Source organism: Saccoglossus kowalevskii, chromosome 16, assembly GCF_978046115.1.
Source record: "Saccoglossus kowalevskii chromosome 16, keSacKowa6.1, whole genome shotgun sequence".
In the NCBI taxonomy this organism is placed as follows: Eukaryota; Metazoa; Hemichordata; class Enteropneusta; family Harrimaniidae; genus Saccoglossus; species Saccoglossus kowalevskii.
In genome coordinates this window covers 1,139,210-1,164,617 of record NC_140656.1, presented here as the reverse complement: position 1 = coordinate 1,164,617, position 25,408 = coordinate 1,139,210, and the positions used below count along the sequence as shown (strand labels likewise).

The window sequence follows — 25,408 nt, the reverse complement described above, 5'->3', positions numbered from 1 at the left end:
TAGCTTTGTTTATAGTGATATAGCTGGAATATGATTTTTTAACATTAAAATGATTGACATTTGTATCTGATCGTCAAAAAAGTACTTGTCCATATTGAGAGATATTGCTCTGGAACAGCATTCAAAATCAGCCATTTTTAATACATGTATATATATATATATATAATATGATGTATAACGAATATATAAAATTTGAATATAATCAGTCAAAGCATTTAAGAGATATGGCTCGAGAAGCCCAATCATTAAAACAAAATGGCAGCCAGTCAACCATTTTGAATCCAATCTGAAAAATAAAATGACGTGCATCAGGAACCTGTAATGTCTAATGTATGTACCAAGTTTGAACGACATCCATCCATAAATGCCAGAAATGCTTAATATTTGATGATTTTTTAGCACAAAAATGACCACCATTCGGCCATTTTGAATAGGATCGTCAAACTAATATATCTGTTTATCTATGACATGATGTATAATGAATATTTAAAATTTGAATATAATCAGTCAAAACAAGTCGAAGATATGGGTCTAGAAGCCCATTCATTAAAACAAATTGGCCGCCAGACAGCCATTTTGAATCCGATCTGAAAAATAAATGATGTGCATCAGGAATCTGTAATGTCTAATATATGTACCAAGTTTGAACGAAATCCATCCATAAATGCTTGATATTTGATGATTTTTTAGCACAAAAATGGCCACCAATATATGTCTATCTATGACATGATGTATAATGAATATTTAAAGTGGCACCTTCCAGTTAAGATTAAATTCACAAGAAATTTACTTTCTGGATTAAAATAACAATGGATAACAAAAGACAGGTTAACATTGTAAACAACATAAACAATAGTGTCCCATGATTCTTTGGTGCAATCCATGGGATTGAGCGGTTCCCCTTTAGAATTTGAACATAATCAGTGAAAGCAAGATATGGCACAAGAACCACATTCATTAAAAAAAAATGGCCGTCAGTCGGCTATTTTAAATCTTATCTGAAAAACAAAATTATTTGCATCAAGGTCCCATAATGTCTAATGTATATACCAAGTTTGAACAAAATCCATCTGTAAACAGCCGAGAAATGCTTGATTTTTAGGATTTTTAGCACAAAAATGGCCGCCATTCGGCCATCTTGAATCAGATCATAAAACAAAATTATTTGCATCAAGGTCCCATAATGTCTAATGTATATACCAAGTTTGAACAAAATCCATCTGTAAACACCCGAGAAATGCTTGATTTTGATGATTTTTAGCACAAAAATGGCCGCCATTTGGCCATCTTGAATCAGATTGTGAAACAAATTGACGTGCATATGTATAATATCATGTATGATGTATGTGTGAAGTTTGATTGTGATTGGTCCAGGCATTTCTAAGAAACAGGTCCGGACGCACGCACGGAGGTCAAAACATAAGTCCCCGTTTTCGGACTTCGTCCGAACGGGGACTAATTAGACTCTCTGAAATACCCAAAATATAAAAAAAAAAAATTAAAAAAATGCTGAAAAAACGCTGGGTCATTCTTTCACAAGAATATAAAGCTGGCAATCATCGTAATATTCACGTCCGTACGTCACGGAATGTTCACCAATCATACCCCAATATACATTCAATTTTGCTGAAACTGGAGAACTTACCTTTGCAAACACGTCTCTTATGCCGCCTTCTTGAAGTTCTTGAAATCAAATAAGGTTACTAGTTCTTCTAGTAACTAGTGAATGAGACCACTGAGCCGAACAGAATACATGTATAAACAGTACTATAATAAATTGCACGCAATGGAAAAATCTTGTGCCGTAATAACAGCAGCGTTACTCACAGATCTAATCTACTGTAAAATATTTTATTTCAGCTGGAATTATCATTCAAAAGACTTTTTCTTGGTGTTTTGTATTGAATTTATTTTCATTGATTTTTGACAAGTTGACTGTAAAATATAGGAAAAAGGGTATATTTGCTGGATTTTATTTATAACTGAAACATTCCTTCAGCGAAAATAGCAAAATAATTTTGCAAGCGAAAATAAAGTATTTTACAGTAATTAATTTACTGCATGCGCAGATGTTCTGTCAATGTTGCCGGGAGAGGTAATTTTTGATGAAAATACTGAAAAAGACCCACTTGGGTTTTTTTAGATCTGGAAAAAAAAAATTACGTGCGTACTCGGCAGAGAATTGTTCATCAACCTTCCAAGTCTCACTGATATCTGCTATAGAATTTCTGAGAAAATGTTGGAAACGGAAAATGGAATATGACATTTGACAAAACCCGAATTATAATAAGCCCTCATGAAAGAAACACTAAATGATTTAAACTCTTAAAAAAATTGATAGACTTTACCTGACCCTTTTGGTAGAATATATTTATTTTGATTGTCAACCAACCAGCCTCCAGAAACAGCAGCTGAAAGACAAATATTGAAATTGTGTCATAAATCATCAACCTCATAGAGTTATAACATACCATAGTCAAATGTATTGTCCATATTTAGACACTGTTGATATATGTACAGTGTGTTCTGTCATGGATGTACTCTATCAGATGATACACTGTTGATATTTGGACAGTGTGTTCTATCATGGATATACTCTATCAGATGATACACTGTTGATATATGTACAGTGTGTTCTGTCATGGATGTACTCTATCAGATGATACACTGTTGATATTTGGACAGTGTGTTCTATCATGGATGTACTCTATCAGATGATACACTGTTGATATATGTACAGTGTGTTCTATCATGGATGTACTCTATCAGATGATACACTGTTGATATATGTACAGTGTGTTCTATCATGGATGTACTCTATCAGATGATACACTGTTGATATATGTACAGTGTGTTCTATCATGGATGTACTCCATCAGATGATACACTGTTGATATATGTACAGTGTGTTCTATCATGGATGTACTCTATCAGATGATACACTGTTGATATATGTACAGTGTGTTCTATCATGGATGTACTCTATCAGATGATACACTGTTGATATTTGGACAGTGTGTTCTGTCATGGATGTACTCTATCAGATGATACACTGTTGATATATGTACAGTGTGTTCTATCATGGATGTACTCTATCAGATGATACACTGTTGATATATGTACAGTGTGTTCTGTCATGGATGTACTCTATCAGATGATACACTGTTGATATATGTACAGTGTGTTCTATCATGGATGTACTCTATCAGATGATACACTGTTGATATTTGGACAGTGTGTTCTGTCATGGATGTACTCTATCAGATGATACACTGTTGATATATGTACAGTGTGTTCTATCATGGATGTACTCTATCAGATGATACACTGTTGATATATGTACAGTGTGTTCTATCATGGATGTACTCTATCAGATGATACACTGTTGATATTTGGACAGTGTGTTCTATCATGGATGTACTCTATCAGATGATACACTGTTGATATATGTACAGTGTGTTCTATCATTGATGTACTCTATCAGATGATACACTGTTGATATTTGGACAGTGTGTTCTATCATGGATGTACTCTATCTGATGATACACTGTTGATATTTGGACAGTGTGTTCTATCATGGATGTACTCTATCAGATGATACACTGTTGATATATGTACAGTGTGTTCTATCATGGATGTACTCTATCAGATGATACACTGTTGATATTTGGACAGTGTGTTCTATCATGGATGTACTCTATCAGATGATACACTGTTGATATATGTACAGTGTGTTCTATCATGGATGTACTCTATCAGATGATACACTGTTGATATTTGGACAGTGTGTTCTATCATGGATGTACTCTATTAGATGATACACTGTTGATATTTGGACAGTGTGTTCTATCATGGATGTACTCTATCAGATGATACACTGTTGATATATGTACAGTGTGTTCTATCATGGATGTACTCTATCAGATGATACACTGTTGATATTTGGACAGTGTGTTCTATCATGGATGTACTCTATCAGATGATACACTGTTGTTATTTGGACAGTGTTTTCTATCATGGATGTACTCTATCAGATGATACACTGTTGATATATGTACAGTGTGTTCTATCATGGATGTACTCTATCTGATGATACACTGTTGATATTTAGACAGTGTGTTCTATCATGGATGTACTCTATCAGATGATACACTGTTGATATATGTACAGTGTGTTCTATCATGGATGTACTCTATCAGATGATACACTGTTGATATATGTACAGTGTGTTCTATCATGGATGTACTCTATCAGATGATACACTGTTGATATATGTACAGTGTGTTCTATCATGGATGTACTCTATCAGATGATACACTGTTGATATATGTACAGTGTGTTCTATCATGGATGTACTCTATCAGATGATACACTGTTGATATATGTACAGTGTGTTCTATCATGGATGTACTCTATCAGATGATACACTGTTGATATTTGTACAGTGTGTTCTATCATGGATGTACTCTATCAGATGATACACTGTTGATATATGTACAGTGTGTTCTATCATGGATGTACTCTATCTGATGATACACTGTTGATATTTGGACAGTGTGTTCTATCATGGATGTACTCTATCAGATGATACACTGTTGATATTTGGACAGTGTGTTCTATCATGGATGTACTCTATCAGATGATACATTGTTGATATTTGGACAGTGTGTTCTATCATGGATGTACTCTATCAGATGATACACTGTTGATATTTGGACAGTGTTTTCTATCATGGATGTACTCTATCAGATGATACACTGTTGATATATGTACAGTGTGTTCTATCATGGATGTACTCTATCAGATGATACACTGTTGATATTTGGACAGTGTGTTCTATCATGGATGTACTCTATCAGATGATACACTGTTGATATTTGGACAGTGTGTTCTGTCATGGATGTACTCTATCAGATGATACACTGTTGATATATGTACAGTGTGTTCTATCATGGATGTACTCTATCATATGATACACTGTTGATATTTGGACAGTGTGTTCTGTCATGGATGTACTCTATCAGATGATACACTGTTGATATATGTACAGTGTGTTCTATCATGGATGTACTCTATCAGATGATACACTGTTGATATATGTACAGTGTGTTCTATCATGGATGTACTCTATCAGATGATACACTGTTGATATTTGGACAGTGTGTTCTATCATGGATATACTCTATCAGATGATACACTGTTGATATATGTACAGTGTGTTCTATCATGGATGTACTCTATCAGATGATACACTGTTGATATTTGGACAGTGTGTTCTATCATGGATGTACTCTATCAGATGATACACTGTTGATATTTGGACAGTGTGTTCTGTCATGGATGTACTCTATCAGATGATACACTGTTGATATATGTACAGTGTGTTCTATCATGGATGTACTCTATCATATGATACACTGTTGATATTTGGACAGTGTGTTCTGTCATGGATGTACTCTATCAGATGATACACTGTTGATATATGTACAGTGTGTTCTATCATGGATGTACTCTATCAGATGATACACTGTTGATATATGTACAGTGTGTTCTATCATGGATGTACTCTATCAGATGATACACTGTTGATATTTGGACAGTGTGTTCTATCATGGATATACTCTATCAATGGTAAATTTAAAGATACCATTTAAAAATGGTAAATTTAAAGATGCCATGAAAAACCTAAAAAGAAAAGGAATAAAAGCCTTATTCTCATTAAAGACCAAAATTGGATCTGGTAATCTGGACATGTCCATACTACTGTCACTATTTGATAAACTTATCAGACCAGTTATTGTGTATGGGAGTGACATTTGGGGAGAAGAAAGCTCTACAAAATCAATTGTAGAGGATGTCCAGCTTACATACTATCGGTACATTCTTGGTATCTCAAAAAATACACCAATCATGGCAATATATAGTGAATTGGGAAAATTACCTCTTGACAAATCCTTAACAAAATTTAGACTTGGCAACCACTGTCTGAAAATTGAAACAGGCCAGCATACAGGATTGGATTTTAAAGACAGAGTCTGCAATATGTGCGACAATGACCATGTTGAAGATGAACAACATTTTGTCATAAATTGTCCTCATTACAATGAAATAAGATTAAAACTTTACATTGTAGCTAATAAACGTATACCAAATTTTGACAAATTTAGTAATGAAAATAAATTCATATCATTACTAAGTGACAAGAAAATGTCTATTCCTTTAGCGCAATATTTAAAAAACTGTTTTAATACAAGACAGCAGCACCTACATAAACTAAGCCAGTAATACATTCCTTGTATTCAAATTTTTATCTTTTTTTTAATGCCTTTTTGTTCCCTTACTTTTTATGTGGTTATTTTTCTTTTACTAATATCTGATTTGTAACCCTTTTCATCCCCTCCGGGGGATGTTGTGTGTTAATAAATAAATAAATAAATAAATCAGATGATACACTGTTGATATTTGGACAGTATGTTCTATCATGGATGTACTCTATCAGATGATACACTGTTGATATTTGGACAGTGTGTTCTATCATGGATGTACTCTATCAGATGATACACTGTTGATATTTAGACAGTGTGTTCTATCATGGATGTACTCTATCAGATGATACACTGTTGATATATGTACAGTGTGTTCTATCATGGATGTACTCTATCAGATGATACACTGTTGATATTTGGACAGTGTGTTCTGTCATGGATGTACTCTATCAGATGATACACTGTTGATATATGTACAGTGTGTTCTATCATGGATGTACTCTATCAGATGATACACTGTTGATATATGTACAGTGTGTTCTATCATGGATGTACTCTATCAGATGATACACTGTTGATATTTGGACAGTGTGTTCTATCATGGATGTACTCTATCAGATGATACACTGTTGATATATGTACAGTGTGTTCTATCATGGATGTACTCTATCAGATGATACACTGTTGATATTTGGACAGTGTGTTCTATCATGGATGTACTCTATCAGATGATACACTGTTGATATTTGGACAGTGTGTTCTATCATGGATGTACTCTATCAGATGATACACTGTTGATATTTGGACAGTGTGTTCTATCATGGATGTACTCTATCAGATGATACACTGTTGATATTTGGACAGTGTGTTCTATCATGGATGTACTCTATCAGATGATACACTGTTGATATATGTACAGTGTGTTCTATCATGGATGTACTCCATCAGATGATACACTGTTGATATTTGGACAGTGTGTTCTATCATGGATGTACTCTATCAGATGATACACTGTTGATATTTGGACAGTGTGTTCTATCATGGATGTACTCTATCAGATGATACACTGTTGATATATGTACAGTGTGTTCTATCATGGATGTACTCTATCAGATGATACACTGTTGATATATGTACAGTGTGTTCTATCATGGATGTACTCTATCAGATGATACACTGTTGATATTTGGACAGTGTGTTCTATCATGGATGTACTCTATCAGATGATACACTGTTGATATATGGACAGTGTGTTCTATCATGGATGTACTCTATCAGATGATACACTGTTGATATATGTACAGTGTGTTCTATCATGGATGTACTCTATCAGATGATACACTGTTGATATATGGACAGTGTGTTCTATCATGGATGTACTCTATCAGATGATACACTGTTGATGTCGTGTTGGGATGGCTGAAACACGAGTCAATACTAGACAGATAACTGGACAAACAATATTTATTACAAATCGGGCGCCATATTACAATTAACTAAACTGAGCATGCTCAAAGCAATGCCTTATGGGAAAACTATAGGGCTTACACCACAGTTGATATATGTACAGTGTGTTCTATCATGAATGTACTCTATCAGATGATACACTGTTGATATATGTACAGTGTGTTCTATCATGGATGTACTCTATCAGATGATACACTGTTGATATATGTACAGTGTGTTCTATCATGGATGTACTCTATCAGATGATACACTGTTGATATATGTACAGTGTGTTCTATCATGGATGTACTCTATCAGATGATACACTGTTGATATTTGGACAGTGTGTTCTATCATGGATGTACTCTATCAGATGATACACTGTTGATATTTGGACAGTGTGTTCTATCATGGATGTACTCTATCAGATGATACACTGTTGATATATGTACAGTGTGTTCTATCATGGATGAACTCTATCAGATGATACACTGTTGATATTTGGACTGTGTGTTCTATCATGGATGTACTCTATCAGATGATACACTGTTGATATTTGGACAGTGTGTTCTATCATGGATGTACTCCATCAGATGATACACTGTTGATATATGTACAGTGTGTTCTATCATGGATGTACTCCATCAGATGATACACTGTTGATATTTGGACAGTGTGTGTTCTATCATGGATGTACTCTATCAGATGATACACTGTTGATATTTGGACAGTGTGTTCTATCATGGATGTACTCTATCAGATGATACACTGTTGATGTCGTGTTGGGATGGCTGAAACACGAGTCAATACTAGACAGATAACTGGACGAACAATATTTATTACAAATCGGGCGCCATATTACAATTAACCAAACTGAGCATGCTCAAAGCAATGCCTTATGGGAAAACTATAGGGCTTACACCACAGTTGATATATGTACAGTGTGTTCTATCATGAATGTACTCTATCAGATGATACACTGTTGATATATGTACAGTGTGTTCTATCATGGATGTACTCTATCAGATGATACACTGTTGATATATGTACAGTGTGTTCTGTTATGGATATACAGTACTCATTCCGCCCAACCTCCCGCTTTTATCGCTTTTTTTCCGACCGCTTATCACTTAATTTCCGACCGCTCACTGCTTTCCGACCGGAAACCGACCGCTTTTTTCCTGCTCGCTCGCGCTCGCTCGCGTTCGCTCCTGCTATGGCTGGCTTCAGAAACATCGTTCGCTTGCCAAGCGACCGCTGGAGTAACAATGATCGTACATTGTATGGATAAACTTAAGTTTTTATTCGTAATAAATTTAGGTTTTAATGACGATTCAAAACAACACCTATTGCTTCTCTGTTTTGGAACAAAGATGCCTTCAAATCACTTGTCGAACGCAAGTCGAACTGTGACCTGTATTTACATATTTACGTCCTTGTATGTGTAGTTCAAGCAGCTATATAACTGGTCAATCGCGATATGTATTGAGTACTAGTATTTGTGTGTTGTGTGTGTGTGTTTCTGTGTGATTTTGACTAAATTTATTCCGAACGGCGCTCAAAATAATTTGACACTTTGTTATTTGCGAACGCAACTCACACTATGACCCTTACTCAATTTGCACAAGTAATACGAATGCTGTAGTTCAGAAAATATATTGGTTAACTTTTGCTGGTGTCTGGGTGCGCAAAACAAAACTGCACATATAATTATCGCATAGCTGATTTTCTACAAATCAATTGGACTTAAACTACTAGTATAATGACTGTGACGATTAATCGCTTGTCTGAGTACATGCGGCGACGAATTATTGGATTGGCAGCAGCCGGACGAAAAATGAAAGAGATCTCGGAACAGTTAATTTGTTGAGGAAAACAAAACAAACGCAGCCAGTGATAACAAAAATACAAAATAAACGCAATCAGAGGCGCCGACCACGCGCGTTGGAAATAAATAAAACGTGTTGTGACCGTCTCACCACAGGGAGCCCAGGAACTATAATCATCTGTAATACATAGTCTCTATGAACGGGGTTGGGGGGGGGGGGGTATCGGCTGGTATCTAGTGTAAGAAATAGACAAGGGATGAAGGCTCCAGTCAGTTCACATTTTTTAAACTCGAAAAAACAGACGAAAAGAATGAAAAATAAAATATAAAAAAATACCAGGTTGAAGAATATTAGTTGCTTCTTCAAATTTCGCCAAAGCCCTACCTACATTTTACCGATATCTGCAGAATAAATCAAGAAAACTACACAAATTTACTCCATTTAGGAATTCCTAACGGTTTGCCCGAACGCACGGCACAGTTGGAGGCGTGGCCTGTTCAGCATTTGTCAACAACCAATCACAAGACTGGTTACGAACCACATCAAGGTCACGACTCGGTTAGCCTTGCTCAACTGGTTCGTAACCAGTCTTGTGATTGGTTGTTGACAAATGCTGAACAGGCCACGCATCCAACTTGTCAACGATTCAAGACTCTATGTAGTCGCATGTGCTGAGAGTATTGGAGACACATTAAATATAATTTGAAATTACTTAGCTGAAAACTAATTATGCAAATCAGAAAATTAACATGAACAGATTTGATTGTAAAACTAATGAGGTCTGCTCAATGTAACAAAAACTCTATGTACCAAGTTTAATTGAAATGTGATTAGAACCAAAAAATTATGAATTATTATGCTAATTAGGGAAATAATATGAACAGAGTTTTACCCCAAACTAATTAGGTTTGTACATTGTCCTAGAGCATCTTTGTACTAAGTTTCATTAAAATGGAAATTAGTAACTTTAGATATCAGTGTGAAAGCTTAAAATTGGTTAATTATGCAAATTGGGTAATTAATATGTACAGATTTTAACCCACAATTATCCATCTCTGTCTATTGTCCTACAGCATCCATGTATAAACATTCATTGATATGTGATGATTAGTGCCTGAGATATCAGTGCGAAAGTTGGAAATTGGTTAATTATGCAAACTAGGTGATTAATATGCACAAATATTTACCAAAAACTAATTGGGTCTCTGCATAATTCTAGATTCATTGAAATGTGATGATTAGTACTTTAGATATCAGTAGAAAAGCTGATAATTAATTATGCAAATTAGGTAATTAATATGCACAATTATTTACCCTGAAACTAATCAGATCTTTGCATAGTCCTAAAGGATCTATGTACCAAGTTTCATTGAAATGCGATGATTAGTACTTGAGATACCCGTGGAAAAGCTGAAAATTAACTAATTATGCAAATTAGGTGATTAATATGCACAAATATTTATCCGAAACAATCAATCTCTGCATAGTCCTTGAGTATGTAAGTACCAAGTTTCATTGAAATGTAATGCTCACTACTTATATCAAAAGCTGAAAATTAATTAATTATGCAAATTAGGTAATTATATGTACTGATATTACTATAAAAACTATCAGGTCTGTGCAGTGTCATATGACATCTATGTACCAAGTTTCATAGAAATGTGATGATTAGTACTTGAGATATCAGTGGAAAAACCGAAAATTGACTAATCATTATGCAAATTAGGTAATTAGTATCCACGGATTATTACCAAAAACTAATCAAAACCTAGCATTAGTTCAGAGCATCTATGTACCAAGTTTCATCAAAATCCAATGGGTGGTTGTTTAGATATCAGTGGAACAGTCATGGAACCACTAACAAATAGCTAATTATCATGCAAATTAGGTAATTAATATTCACGTATTTTTACCAAAAACTAATCAAATCTGCGCATATGTTCAGAGCATCTATGTACCAAGTTTCATCAAAATCCAATGAGTGGTTCTTTAGATATCAGTGGAACAGTCATAGAACAGCTAAAAATTAGCTAATTATCATCCAAATTTGGTAATTAACGAGCATGGATTTTTACCTAAACCTAATCATATTTGCGCATTGGCCCAGAGCATCTATGTACCAAGTTTCATCAAAAACCGATGTATGGTTCTTGAGATAGCAGTGGAACAGTCGGACACACATACACACACACACACACACACACACACACACACACACACACACACACACACATACACATACAGACACACTAACTGCAAAGACTCCCATTTTGTGCTTCGCACATGGGAGTCAAAAACAAAAATGATACACTTGTACATGAAACAGTAGGTAATGAACTGTAAATGCGGGCGGTTGCGCTGTCAGGCGAGCGAGCGGATACTTCTGGATTTGCACGAAAAAAAAGCGATCGAAATCCGGAAGCGGGCGGGAGGTTGGGCAAAATGAGTACTGTACTATATCAGATTATTAGGGTTGTACAAACCTGTATGTTTACCTAATCATATCTACCAGAAAGTCAGTGGAAATAATAAATTCCATTTATTACTCGTTAGGCTTAACTACAGATTACAGCCCGAACGGAAACCATTAGGGAATATACCTGTCGCATACGACTTATTTACCACTTCCGTGTCACTGAGAATGTTCTAGAACCGTACTGTGTCTGGGTGGAATATTCTAGATTTTTTTTAGAAACTGGTTGAATAGGTAATAGAACACTGTAGGAGGCAATAGAAGGTAATGGAACATTCTAGAAATTTGTAGTAAGTTCTCATTATGTATGCTGATGTAATGGTCTATTTATAGACAGTCGGGGTATATATAGGGGAGTTGTTCAGCACTGAGATCAGATCGGAGATCTCGTTGAATTGTATTGGAGTTTTAGTATCTAGTCATTGGAGTAGTGGAATTTTACCGCGTTATTGTACTTGATGTTTGCTGAGTATAATAATACCAGTACCAGTTGAAACCTCATCTGTTGGCTCCGTGTTCGTATTTTATCATCGCCGCCAGGGAAGTCTTTCTGTTACTGTTGCCATTTTGGTATTTGAACCATCACACTTGTACTATACCAATTAGGCCACACTGATTTAATTTTATGGATGACATCCTCTGAAAACCCCAAAACTAATGCGAGAGGGTGAAAAAAAAAAAAAATTCGGCCAAAAAAAAAAAATGCTGCTAAAACCACAGGACTACGGAGCTATTATTACAAATTTAACCACAGTGTATCAAAAAAACAACAAGTCTTTATTTGTAGGAGGCACATGCTGATGTACACATTTCGTACTGTATTACTGTCACAGGTATCATCATCTTTGATTATGAAAAGGCAATAGGATAAGGCAGATTTTAGCTTTGCCAAAAGCATATACATCAACTCAATAATAAAGAAAAACTTACTGTGTTGTATTGAAAAAAAAATAATTAAAAATAAGCAATAAGTTTGTCAACAGCAACCTGGAAATTAACTACTTTGACATTCAAACTACAGCTTTTAAAGTGACATTTCAGATAGACTAAGTGTAGACACAAATGCTCAAGAACTACTTCAACTATGTAACAAATTATAAGAGGCTCGATATTGGGAAAAACACCAACAGAGAGTCAACAAAAATTTGGATGCAGAAAATTATGTACATGTATCTTGATGAAAATGCGTCATATGATCAAAATATTACTGACTGTGTGTGCAAGCAAATTATCCGAATCAGAAAATGAAAAAAAAATAAGAAGGAAATTTTCTTCACCCCGTAAGGGGACTTCGGCCAAGCAGCTTCTGCTGCTTTCGTTGCAGTTTTGTCGACTTCAATGCGGACAAAGCAACCGAACTGATTTGTCGCCTGACCGACTTTTAGGCCACCATACACCTCCACTCCTCTCCCATTTCTCTCATCATTGCAGAAGAAACGCGGGACAGCCACTCTGGACAATATGTTCTCAAAGTTGTCTGGGCGAAACTCGCTTGCCGCTACCGACCTCTCGTATAGCTGTAAAAACGTCTCCCTGGCCAATGTCAATTGCGTACTAGTCTACAACTATCCCTCCGTTTCACCTCTGAACTTTTATGCTCACGTATTTTGGTGGTGTGGTCGCGATGTTGGATCATTTATGGCAAAATGTGCATGTTTTGAGGCAATCTCTTTCCCATAGGTCTTTGCGCTTTACATAACGCGCATCTAACTGTGCAGAGATTGGTTTTGAGGTTGGCTGGTTCCCGCCTCAAGTGTCATGGCGTACCAAGCCACAAGAGGTTCGTCACTTTCTCGTTGCTTGTTCTATTTCCCTTAGTTACCTGACGGCAGCGCTTACACTCGCGGCCGTTCAGGGGTTTCCTTTTACTTTCAAAAGTTGGGTGAATAAAAAACTGTTTCTCTTGTTATAAATTTTCACAGAAACAGCGAGGAATGTCAGAAACATCTCAAATGTGTAAATCTAAGCAGGCAGTATGTTTGAGCATGGCTTTATTGTAGTATTATAGACATGTTTACGCAGAATGGAACTTGGAATGTTTTCAAATTACGTCACCCAGTCACGTGCCTTCCGGTCGGAAAACCGGCCCAAATGGAACAATATGGCGATTACTAGTTACCTGCGTCCTACCTACCATTCGCAAAGGACGTCGGGAACCAGCGAATTTTTGAGGTAGTCCAAAACGAATTTTACGACAAGTCGGCGCTTTGCGACAATATGAGTCGGCAAGTTCCGGACAGAAAACCGATCTGTGGAGACTCGTCTTAGGAGATTTTTTTTTTTTTTTTTTTTGGAGAACAGGCGAAAACTAATGCGCGCGCGGATGTCATCCATAAAATTAAATCAGTGTAGCCTTACAGTAATATTACGTTGCGTGTGACAATACCCGTGTCTACAAGAACACCCTAGGGTAGCATTCCCTATAAAAAAAAAGGCCTCTCCTGAAGGGTTCACACTCAGGGCGCTCACACGCACTAGGCCCGGTCCATTCATTCTCACAAACGTTTCCGCTGCCACAACGGACCGTCGGAAGCTTGTGGGGAGGTGGGCGTTTTCCACAGACTTTCTGATAGGTACGATTAGGTAAACAAACAGGTTTGTACAACCCTAATAGTTTACTACATCACTTACCAGAAAGTCAGTGGAAATAATAAATTCCATTTATTACTCGTTAGGCAGAGTAGCACGCTCACCGGAGGTGGGAAAGCTTCGACGGCTAAAATGTATATTTTTCGACACAAAGAAGAAAGGTAAAAAAACTGAGAGAAATCTAAAACTACTCACTAACAAGGAGTCTTTTCCCAGGATACTACCACTCAGGTGACTCTTCAGGGACCGGGTGCCTCGAGAGTAGACCCCCCCCCCCCCCAATTTAGGGAGGCTTACTAAAGCTGGTCGACTGAACAATAAAAATAGGGCCCCAACAATTCTAATGCACCCAAACAGTGTATTGCTGGGGTTCGATAGTACCGGTCGAAACCCGCAGTGTCAAGCAAATGATGCTGGTTTCAGCTAAAGACGCTATCGCGCATAGGGCCCCTTGTTGGTGCGGGCTAGGTCAACAAACACTGTCTGACCCGTCATCACTGGACCCAACCTGTAGAGAACCTCCTCCAGCGCTTGGAGATCTCTCTGGTAAGAGTTAATGAAGACATTCTGTGATCTCCAGAACCCCGCTCGGAGCACCTGCTCGAGCGAAGCCCTAGACATCAAAGCCAATGAGTTGGCTATCCTGCGCACCTTGTGCGCCTTCACCTGGTTCCAAACGAGCTGATGAAGAAGCAGTTAATTTATACGCTTCCATGACCGTATCAACAATCCACCGTGAAATGGTGGTATTCGAACCAGACGTCGAACAAACGTCATTTTGCCAATATGCCACATCAGTTCGCGTATTGAAGACTGGGGTTGGCTGGCGAGCTCTGCAAGGGAGTCGCATTGCATCACTCCATGTCGAACTGCATACCCAGAAAAAACAGGCTGTGGGATGGCATTGGGTTGGACTTGGCTATATTTATTAAAAAGCCCAACTCGTGGAGGAGCGTTTTGTCAGTTGTATGTGCTCCACTAACACCTCCCTGTTGTGTAATAAGCAGTCGTCAAGGAATGGGTTCAGATAGACCAACGGCCGGTGTAGCAGCTGGGTCACCTGTCTTAGTATTCTTATGAAGACGTATGGTGCCATGCACAGACCGAAAGGAAGGGCGGTAAACTTATAAACGTTGCCCTGTAATGGTAATCTGAGATACCGGCTGCATGAGTGATGAATGGGAATGTGGAAGTAAGTGCACTGACAGAAGTACCGAAGCTGATGTTTCCATCCATCCATCCCGTTCAGTCGACTAAGGTCTAGGACTGGACGCCACCCCCGAACTCTTGGGAATGAGGAAGATGTGGGAATAGAACCCTGGAAATAAATGGGGGTTCTCCACTCGGCAAAAAACCTGAGGGAGGATGAGGAGTCAGGAGAGGAGGAGACCGAAGATGAATCTGATACCCCCGCGACACTACTTCGAGCTTACAGGGATCGAAAATTCTGGAAATTCTCCCGCGGACTCGGGAGGGGGAGAACCCGGAGTCGTACCACCATCCATGTCCAGGCAGCCGGCGAAACCTTCAAAGAGATTTCTGTGGCCCCCTGGTCTCCAGAAGTGTCAGAACGCCCACCACCAAAGCCACGTTTCTTGTTTTTTTTTCTGACACTTCCCTCTATTAGTCTTCCTCTGCCCCTCCGAAGGAGACCATGTGTGCTTTGATCCTCGCTGGTTGTGGCCCAGAGTGGAGGGCTTACTGCCTGAGACACCTTGCCCGAGGATCGAGGTTCGTTGCTGAGCACTCAGACAGTCAGAACTTAGCAAGGAAAGCTGACACTCTAATATAGGTTCCATCTGTAAAGCCTGATGCACTTGTAGGCTCTGGTGCCAATCAAATGACCACGCAACGTGGCCTTCCCAATCTGCACTACCCGCCATAACAAAGGAATGGGTAGCGGGGTCAGGACGGGGAACCCGTGGAGTAGGCTGTGGTACCGCGTGAGTGTCAGACATCGGGGACCTATCAAAGGTTCTCGTAGCCTCAATGGGGTATTGATTCACCCAGCAGAAGGCATGGGACGTGACCGTTTCGAAACTAGGTTCAAGCTGTTTGTCCTTTTCTCCCGAAGGTTACCAATTGCCCCCTCCATTGCTCTCTGAGCCCCCTCCATAGCTTGGGTTACACGAGGTGCCCAGGGGAGTTGGCCAGCGGGTGTGGTGTCCACGCCGGCAATTGGGAGAGGAGAGCGCCGATGAAAACAGGTCCAAACGCGACTTACCACAGGCCCTGTACGAAACAAAAGTCTCACGGCTATCACTGTCCGATCACAAGCTGCGACCTTAACTGTATATCAGTAAGGGTCAGCTGGGCTCCGGTTGGTTGAGTATCCTGTGACTGTCCTGACAAAGTGGGGAAGACAGACGACAAAGCACTCCCCCCTCTTGTTGGAAGAGTGGTAGCTGTACCCCATAAGGGGATTCCATACCATTCTGTTCAGGGATACCTACACTGGAGTCCCCTCCCCTCCCCTCGTAGAGTTGCAAGTGGGGGCAATCTGCGTGGCTTGGTAAGACGCAGGAAACGATGCCTGGTCAGCCCAAGCCTGAGGGGGGTGTGGGGAATACGGAGGAGGACGCGAAAGGCGATCCGCTCCAGGAAGAGGCTCCCTTCCATACTGATGTGAGTTGTCCTCCAACTGACCATCTAAAGGATAGATCACTGGGGGGATGGGACACACCTGACCCTAGCCCTGGTGGTGGAAGTACAGGCAGCATCTCAGCTTTAAATCGCTTGCCAACAGCTTTAAATCGCTTACTTCAGCTTTCCACCTAGCCTCACAATGTAACCACAATTTAGGTTCCCATAGATCGCAGATCCCCTCTAGGCAGAATGCTGTGAAATTGATGAAGACGTTTGACAGTAACATACTACAATCCCTGGCTGCTTATTTGTATCATTCCTTAAAACTAAGATATGAAATTTACAAAAACATTGATTGACTTTACAGCATATTGTATTTATTTTTCTTTTCATGATGATGATGAAGTATATATGAAGAGTAATTTCCACATAAGAAATAGAGTTCAAGTAACATTAAATTCTGTCTGGGGGAAAAGGATCACTGCCACTTCATCCTTCATTTCTTTCTACAACAAATCATCATTATGACCTTGAATGTCATGAACTCTTTCTACAACAAATCATCATTATGACCTTGAATGTCATGAACTCTTTCTACAACAAATCATTATTATGACCTTGAATGTCATGAAATCTTTCTACAACAAATCATCATTATGACCTTGAATGTCATGAACTCTTTTGTGTTTTTATTTTGACAAATTAAAGTATAATGCATGCTTTCTAACAGTTTACCAATACAATAATAGTGTCAACTGGTTAAACATTAGTGGATGAATTTAAGATTGTATTACTTCTACTTATTATTTAACTTAATCACAGGTTGTTTGAATAGATTTCACAGTAAAAACAATAGAACTACATGTGTGGAGTGTAATCAAGATATTTACAATTTCTGAAGTGTCATAAATGCTGTTAGTCAAAACTCTCAGCTTAGATGGGTGGTCTGTAATCAGGATGTGGTTAATAATAACATTTTAATTATGTACAAGCACAATGATAAGATAGTGATATATTAGTCAATCGCTGCCTGATGACATGATAATAATCTGAGAAATTTATTGGTTCACACAATTCGGAAAACAAGATTCTATTCCATGTGAGGTGTAACGCAGTGTTTATTGTAGATACTATTTTTTGTGGATACTGTATTTTTTAATAAATGCAGAGAAATTTACATTTAGTTATATAGTACATTGGCTGCACTGAAGAAGGACCATCATTAGGAACGTCTGGTAATATTAAGCAATTATGAAGAACAACAATTATCTACTTACGAAAGAAGTGATGATGAGATGGCGAGAACCAAATAACTTTATTGTTTTACTTACCATTAATAGCCTCGTCAATAGGAAGTCCGAGAAACACTGACATGTCTTCAATAGATATTGAGGAGTATGCCTTGGACACTAAATGAAAAGCTCTACTCTGGGTAGTTTCTGAAAATAATAAACCATACAATCAAATAATTTAGTAAATAACTACATGTATAAATGAATACAATGAATAATACCATGAATGACAAAATGCACAAAGCATACATTCCACTATGCCACTTTTGGTCACTACTCTTTGGTCATGGCAAAAAGTTTCCGACATGATCATTGCAAACGTTTTCAGTGTCATTTGCCTATGCACCGGAAACTCCGGATAGCAGTGTCAATATAGGTGAAATCGATGTCAGTGCTGATGTCTAAACCAATATCATCAATGTTAGTGTTGATGTCTAAACCAATATCATCAATGTTAGTGCTGATGTCTAAACCAATATCATCAATGTTAGTGTTGATGTTCGAGACTATATCATCAATGTCAGTGCTGATGTCTAAACCAATATCATCAATGTTAGTGTTGATGTCTAAGCCAATATCATCAATGTCAGTGCTGATGTCTAAACCAATATCATCAATGTTAGTGTTGATGTTCGAGACTATATCATCAATGTCAGTGCTGATGTTCGAGACTATATCATCAATGTCAGTGCTGATGTCTAAACCAATATCATCAATGTTAGTGTTGATGTCTAAACCAATATCATCAATGTTAGTGCTGATGTCTAAACCAATATCATCAATGTTAGTGTTGATGTTCAAGACTATATCATCAATGTCAGTGCTGATGTCTAAACCAATATCATCAATGTTAGTGTTGATGTCTAAGCCAATATCATCAATGTCAGTGCTGATGTCTAAACCAATATCATCAATGTCAGTGTTGACGTCTAAACCAATATCATCAATGTTAGTGTTGATGTCTAAGCCAATATCATCAATGTCAGTGTTGATGTCTAAACAATATCATCAATGTCAGTGTTGATGTCTAAACCAATATCATCAATGTCAGTGTTGATGTCTAAACCAATATCATCAATGTTAGTGTTGATGTTCGAGACTATATCATCAATGTCAGTGCTGATGTTCGAGACTATATCATCAATGTCAGTGCTGATGTCTAAACCAATATCATCAATGTTAGTGTTGATGTCTAAACCAATATCATCAATGTTAGTGCTGATGTCTAAACCAATATCATCAATGTTAGTGTTGATGTTCGAGACTATATCATCAATGTCAGTGCTGATGTCTAAACCAATATCATCAATGTTAGTGTTGATGTCTAAGCCAATATCATCAATGTCAGTGCTGATGTCTAAACCAATATCATCAATGTCAGTGTTGACGTCTAAACCAATATCATCAATGTTAGTGTTGATGTCTAAGCCAATATCATCAATGTCAGTGTTGATGTCTAAACAATATCATCAATGTCAGTGTTGATGTCTAAACCAATATCATCAATGTCAGTGTTGATGTCTAAACCAATATCATCAATGTCAGTGTTGATGTCTAAACCAATATCATCAATGTTAGTGCTGATGTCTAAACCAATATCATCGATGTCAGTGCTGATGTCAAAACCAATATCACCAATGTCAGTGTTGATGTCTAAGCCAATATCATCAATGTTAGTGTTGATGTCTAAACCAATATCATCAATGTCAGTGTTGATGTCTAAACCAATATCATCAATGTCAGTGTTGATGTCTAAACCAATATCATGAATGTTAGTGCTGATGTCTAAGCCAATATCATCAATGTCAGTGTTGATGTCTAAACCAATATCATCAATGTCAGTGCTGATGTCTAAACCAATATCATCAATGTGAGTGCTGATGTCTAAACCAATATCATCAATGTCAGTGCTGATGTCTAAGCCAATATCATCAATGTCAGTGCTGATGTCTAAACCAATATCATCAATGTCAGTGCTGATGTCTAAGCCAATATCATCAATGTCAGTGTTGATGTCTAAACCAATATCATCAATGTTAGTGTTGATGTCTAAACCAATATCATCAATGTCAGTGTTGATGTCTAAGCCAATATCATCAATGTCAGTGCTGATGTCTAAACCAAAATTATCAATGTTAGTGTTGATGTCTAAACCAATATCACCAATGTCAGTGCTGATGTCTAAGCCAATATCATCAATGTCAGTGTTGATGTCTAAGCCAATATCATCAATGTCAGTGCTGATGTCTAAACCAATATCATCAATGTCAGTGCTGATGTCTAAGCCAATATCATCAATGTCAGTGCTGATGTCTAAACCAATATCATCAATGTCAGTGCTGATGTCTAAGCCAATATCATCAATGTCAGTGTTGATGTCTAAACCAATATCATCAATGTCAGTGTTGATGTCTAAACCAATATCATCAATGTTAGTGTTGATGTCTAAACCAATATCATCAATGTCAGTGTTGATGTCTAAGCCAATATCATCAATGTCAGTGCTGATGTCTAAGCCAATATCATCAATGTTAGTGTTGATGTCTAAACCAATATCATCAATGTCAGTGTTGATGTCTAAACCAATATCATCAATGTCAGTGTTGATGTCTAAACCAATATCATCAATGTCAGTGCTGATGTCTAAACCAAAATTATCAATGTTAGTGTTGATGTCTAAACCAATATCATCAATGTCAGTGTTGATGTCTAAACCAATATCATCAATGTCAGTGTTGATGTCTAAACCAATATCATCAATGTTAGTGCTGATGTCTAAACCAAAATTATCAATGTTAGTGCTGATGTCTAAACCAATATCATCAATGTCAGTGTTGATGTCTAAACCAATATCATCAATGTTAGTGTTGATGTCTAAACCAATATCATCAATGTTAGTGTTGATGTCTAAACCAATATCATCAATGTCAGTGTTGATATCTAAACCAATATCATCAATGTTAGTGTTGATGTCTAAACCAATATCATCAATGTTAGTGTTGATGTCTAAACCAATATCATCAATGTTAGTGTTGATGTCTAAACCAATATCATCAATGTCAGTGTTGATGTCTAAACCAATATCATCAATGTGAGTGTTGATGTCTAAACCAATATCATCAATGTCAGTGCTGATGTCTAAACCAATATCATCAATGTCAGTTCTGATGTCTAAGCCAATATCATCAATGTCAGTGTTGATGTCTAAACCAATATCATCAATGTCAGTGTTGATATCTAAACCAATATCATCAATGTTAGTGTTGATGTCTAAACCAATATCATCAATGTCAGTGTTGATGTCTAAACCAATAAGATCAATGTTAGTGCTGATGTCTAAACCAATATCATCAATGTCAGTGTTGATGTCTAAACCAATATCATCAATGTCAGTGTTGATGTCTAAACCAATATCATCAATGTCAGTGCTGATGTCTAAACCAAAATTATCAATGTTAGTGCTGATGTCTAAACCAATATCATCAATGTCAGTGTTGACGTCTAAACCAATATCATCAATGTCAGTGTTGATGTCTAAACCAATATCATCAATGTTAGTGTTGATGTCTAAACCAATATCATCAATGTTAGTGTTAATGTCTAAACCAATATCATCAATGTCAGTGCTGATGTCTAAACCAATATCATCAATGTTAGTGTTGATGTATAAACCAATATCATCAATGTCAGTGTTGATGTCTAAACCAATATCATCAATGTCAGTGCTGATGTCTAAACCAATATCATCAATGTCAGTGCTGATGTCTAAGCCAATATCATCAATGTCAGTGTTGATGTCTAAACCAATATCATCAATGTCAGTGTTGATATCTAAACCAATATCATCAATGTTAGTGTTGATGTCTAAACCAATATCATCAATGTCAGTGTTGATATCTAAACCAATATCATCAATGTTAGTGTTGATGTCTAAACCAATATCATCAATGTTAGTGTTGATGTCTAAACCAATATCATCAATGTTAGTGTTGATGTCTAAACCAATATCATCAATGTCAGTGTTGATGTCTAAACCAATATCATCAATGTGAGTGTTGATGTCTAAACCAATATCATCAATGTCAGTGCTGATGTCTAAACCAATATCATCAATGTCAGTTCTGATGTCTAAGCCAATATCATCAATGTCAGTGTTGATGTCTAAACCAATATCATCAATGTCAGTGTTGATATCTAAACCAATATCATCAATGTTAGTGTTGATGTCTAAACCAATATCATCAATGTCAGTGTTGATGTCTAAACCAATAGCATCAATGTAAGTGCTGATGTCAAAACCAATATCATCAATGTTAGTGTTGATGTCTAAACCAATATCATCAATGTCAGTGCTGATGTCTAAACCAATATCATCAATGTCAGTGTTGATGTCTAAACCAATATCATCAATGTCAGTGCTGATGTCTAAACCAATATCATCAATGTCAGTGTTGATGTCTAAACCAATATCATCAATGTCAGTGTTGATATCTAAACCAATATCATCAATGTTAGTGTTGATGTCTAAACCAATATCATCAATGTCAGTGTTGATGTCTAAACCAATATCATCAATGTCAGTGCTGATGTCTAAACCAATATCATCAATGTTAGTGTTGATGTCTAAACCAATATCATCAATGTCAGTGCTGATGTCTAAAACAATATCATCAATGTCAGTGTTGATGTCTAAACCAATGTCATCAATGTTAGTGCTGATGTCTGAACCAATATCATCAATGTCAGTGCTGATGTCTGAACCAATATCATCAATGTCAGTGCTGATGTCTAAGCCAATATCATCAATGTCAGTGTTGATGTCTAAACCAATATCATCAATGTTAGTGCTGATGTCTAAACCAATATCATCAATGTCAGTGCTGATGTCTAAGCCAATATCATCAATGTCAGTGTTGATGTCTAAACCAATATCATCAATGTCAGTGTTGATGTCTAAACCAATATCATCAATGTCAGTGCTGATGTCTAAGCCAATATCATCAATGTCAGTGTTGATGTCTAAACCAATATCATCAATGTCAGTGCTGATGTCTAAACCAATATCATCAATGTCAGTGTTGATGTCTAAACCAATATCATCAATGTCAGTGTTGATGTCTAAGCCAATATCATCAATATCAGTGCTGATGTCTAAACCAATATCATCAATGTCAGTGCTGATGTCTAAACCAATATCATCAATGTCAGTGTTGATGTCTAAACTAATTTCATTAATGTCAGTGTTGATGTCTAAACTAATTTCATTAATGTCAGTGTTGATGTCTAAACTAATATCATTAATGTCAGTGTTGATGTCTAAACCAATATCATCAATGTTAGTGTTGATGTCTAAACCAATATCATCAATGTCAGTGCTGATGTCTAAACCAATATCACCAATGTCAGTGTTGATGTCTAAACTAATATCATTAATGTCAGTGTTGATGTCTAAACTAATATCATTAATGTCAGTGTTGATGTCTAAACCAATATCATCAATGTTAGTGTTGATGTCTAAGCCAATATCATCAATGTCAGTGCTGATGTCTAAACCAATATCATCAATGTTAGTGTTGATGTCTAAGCCAATATCATCAATGTCAGTGCTGATGTCTAAACCAATATCATCAATGTTAGTGTTGATGTCTAAACCAATATCATCAATGTCAGTGCTGATGTCTAAACCAATATCATCAATGTCAGTGCTGATGTCTAAACCAATATCATCAATGTCAGTGTTGATATCTAAACCAATATCATCAATGTTAGTGTTGATGTCTAAACCAATATCATCAATGTCAGTGTTGATGTCTAAACCAATATCATCAATGTCAGTGCTGATGTCTAAGCCAATATCATCAATGTCAGTGTTGATGTCTAAACCAATATCATCAATGTCAGTGTTGATGTCTAAACCAATATCATCAATGTAAGTGTTGATGTCTAAACCAATATCATCAATGTCAGTGTTGATGTCTAAACCAATATCAATGTCAGTGCTGATGTCTAAACCAATATCATCAATGTCAGTGTTGATGTCTAAGCCAATATCATCAATGTTAGTGTTGATGTCTAAACCAATATTGTCATAAATGTTGAATGTTGTACTTTGATACTAACACTGTTCTGAACTAAGTATGGAAAAACCCATTACAATAGACAATCCTAAGAAATTATTACTGGGACACAGAAGATAGGCATTTCAAACATTTCACATTATTATTGAAAGTAGAAATTTTTCCGAAAATCTACAAACATACCACACGTGCTCAAGATTAACAAATACACAAGGAGGTATAATGACATAGTTTATATCCGACTTAGAAATATTATCTTCCACCCAGTTTCTAAATATACAAATTATGAACACACACATAATATCATCATGTAATAATGATGAGTCAATAATCAGAAAAGGAAACCTGAAAATCATTCCAATATATCAGTCAGACAATCATAATGTACTTGTGTTATAACAAATTTTTTTAGCATTACATCAAGTCAGAATACTGCCTAAAGTAAAATATTCCAACCCAGTCAAATCTAGGTCAAAGGAACAGATTGGGTGCATATAATATTATCAGTAGCTAAAAACAGAAAGTACTTGCAAATGGCTTTTCAACATCTTTGAAAACCAGACAGATACATTTACGAATCAATGTGACCTTCATTTTTAATGACCTGACTTTTAAATTCAAGCGAGTGAGTGGCAAACACTTTTGCACAGTCAAAAATAAAGCACAAAAATATATCTGGGTGATTTCAACAAGTGGTCGCAAAAGCAAAATGAAAAAACATGATTGAAAAGTGAAAGCGAGAAGGTTGAGGGGAATGAGTACTGTACTTAATATCATTGTGTAATTAACGACAAATTGTAATGTTTATGTTATTTTTTGTTTGTAGTTTTTTAATGCCCAGTATGTGTTT

At 36.8% G+C, this 25,408-nt stretch overlaps 1 protein-coding gene across 1 annotated transcript in view; it reads right to left on the bottom strand.

The window, feature by feature from the left end:
- LOC102806729 (COP9 signalosome complex subunit 8-like) overlaps nucleotides 1-25,408 on the bottom strand; it is a 69,187-nt gene that overhangs the window by 5,159 nt on the left and 38,620 nt on the right. The window contains exons 5-6 of the mRNA XM_085491571.1: nucleotides 18,521-18,628; nucleotides 2,349-2,411 (exon numbers count right to left, since the gene is read on the bottom strand). Of these exons, the coding sequence (XP_085347697.1) occupies nucleotides 2,349-2,411; nucleotides 18,521-18,628 (171 nt within the window). The remainder of the gene's footprint in view (nucleotides 1-2,348; nucleotides 2,412-18,520; nucleotides 18,629-25,408) is intronic.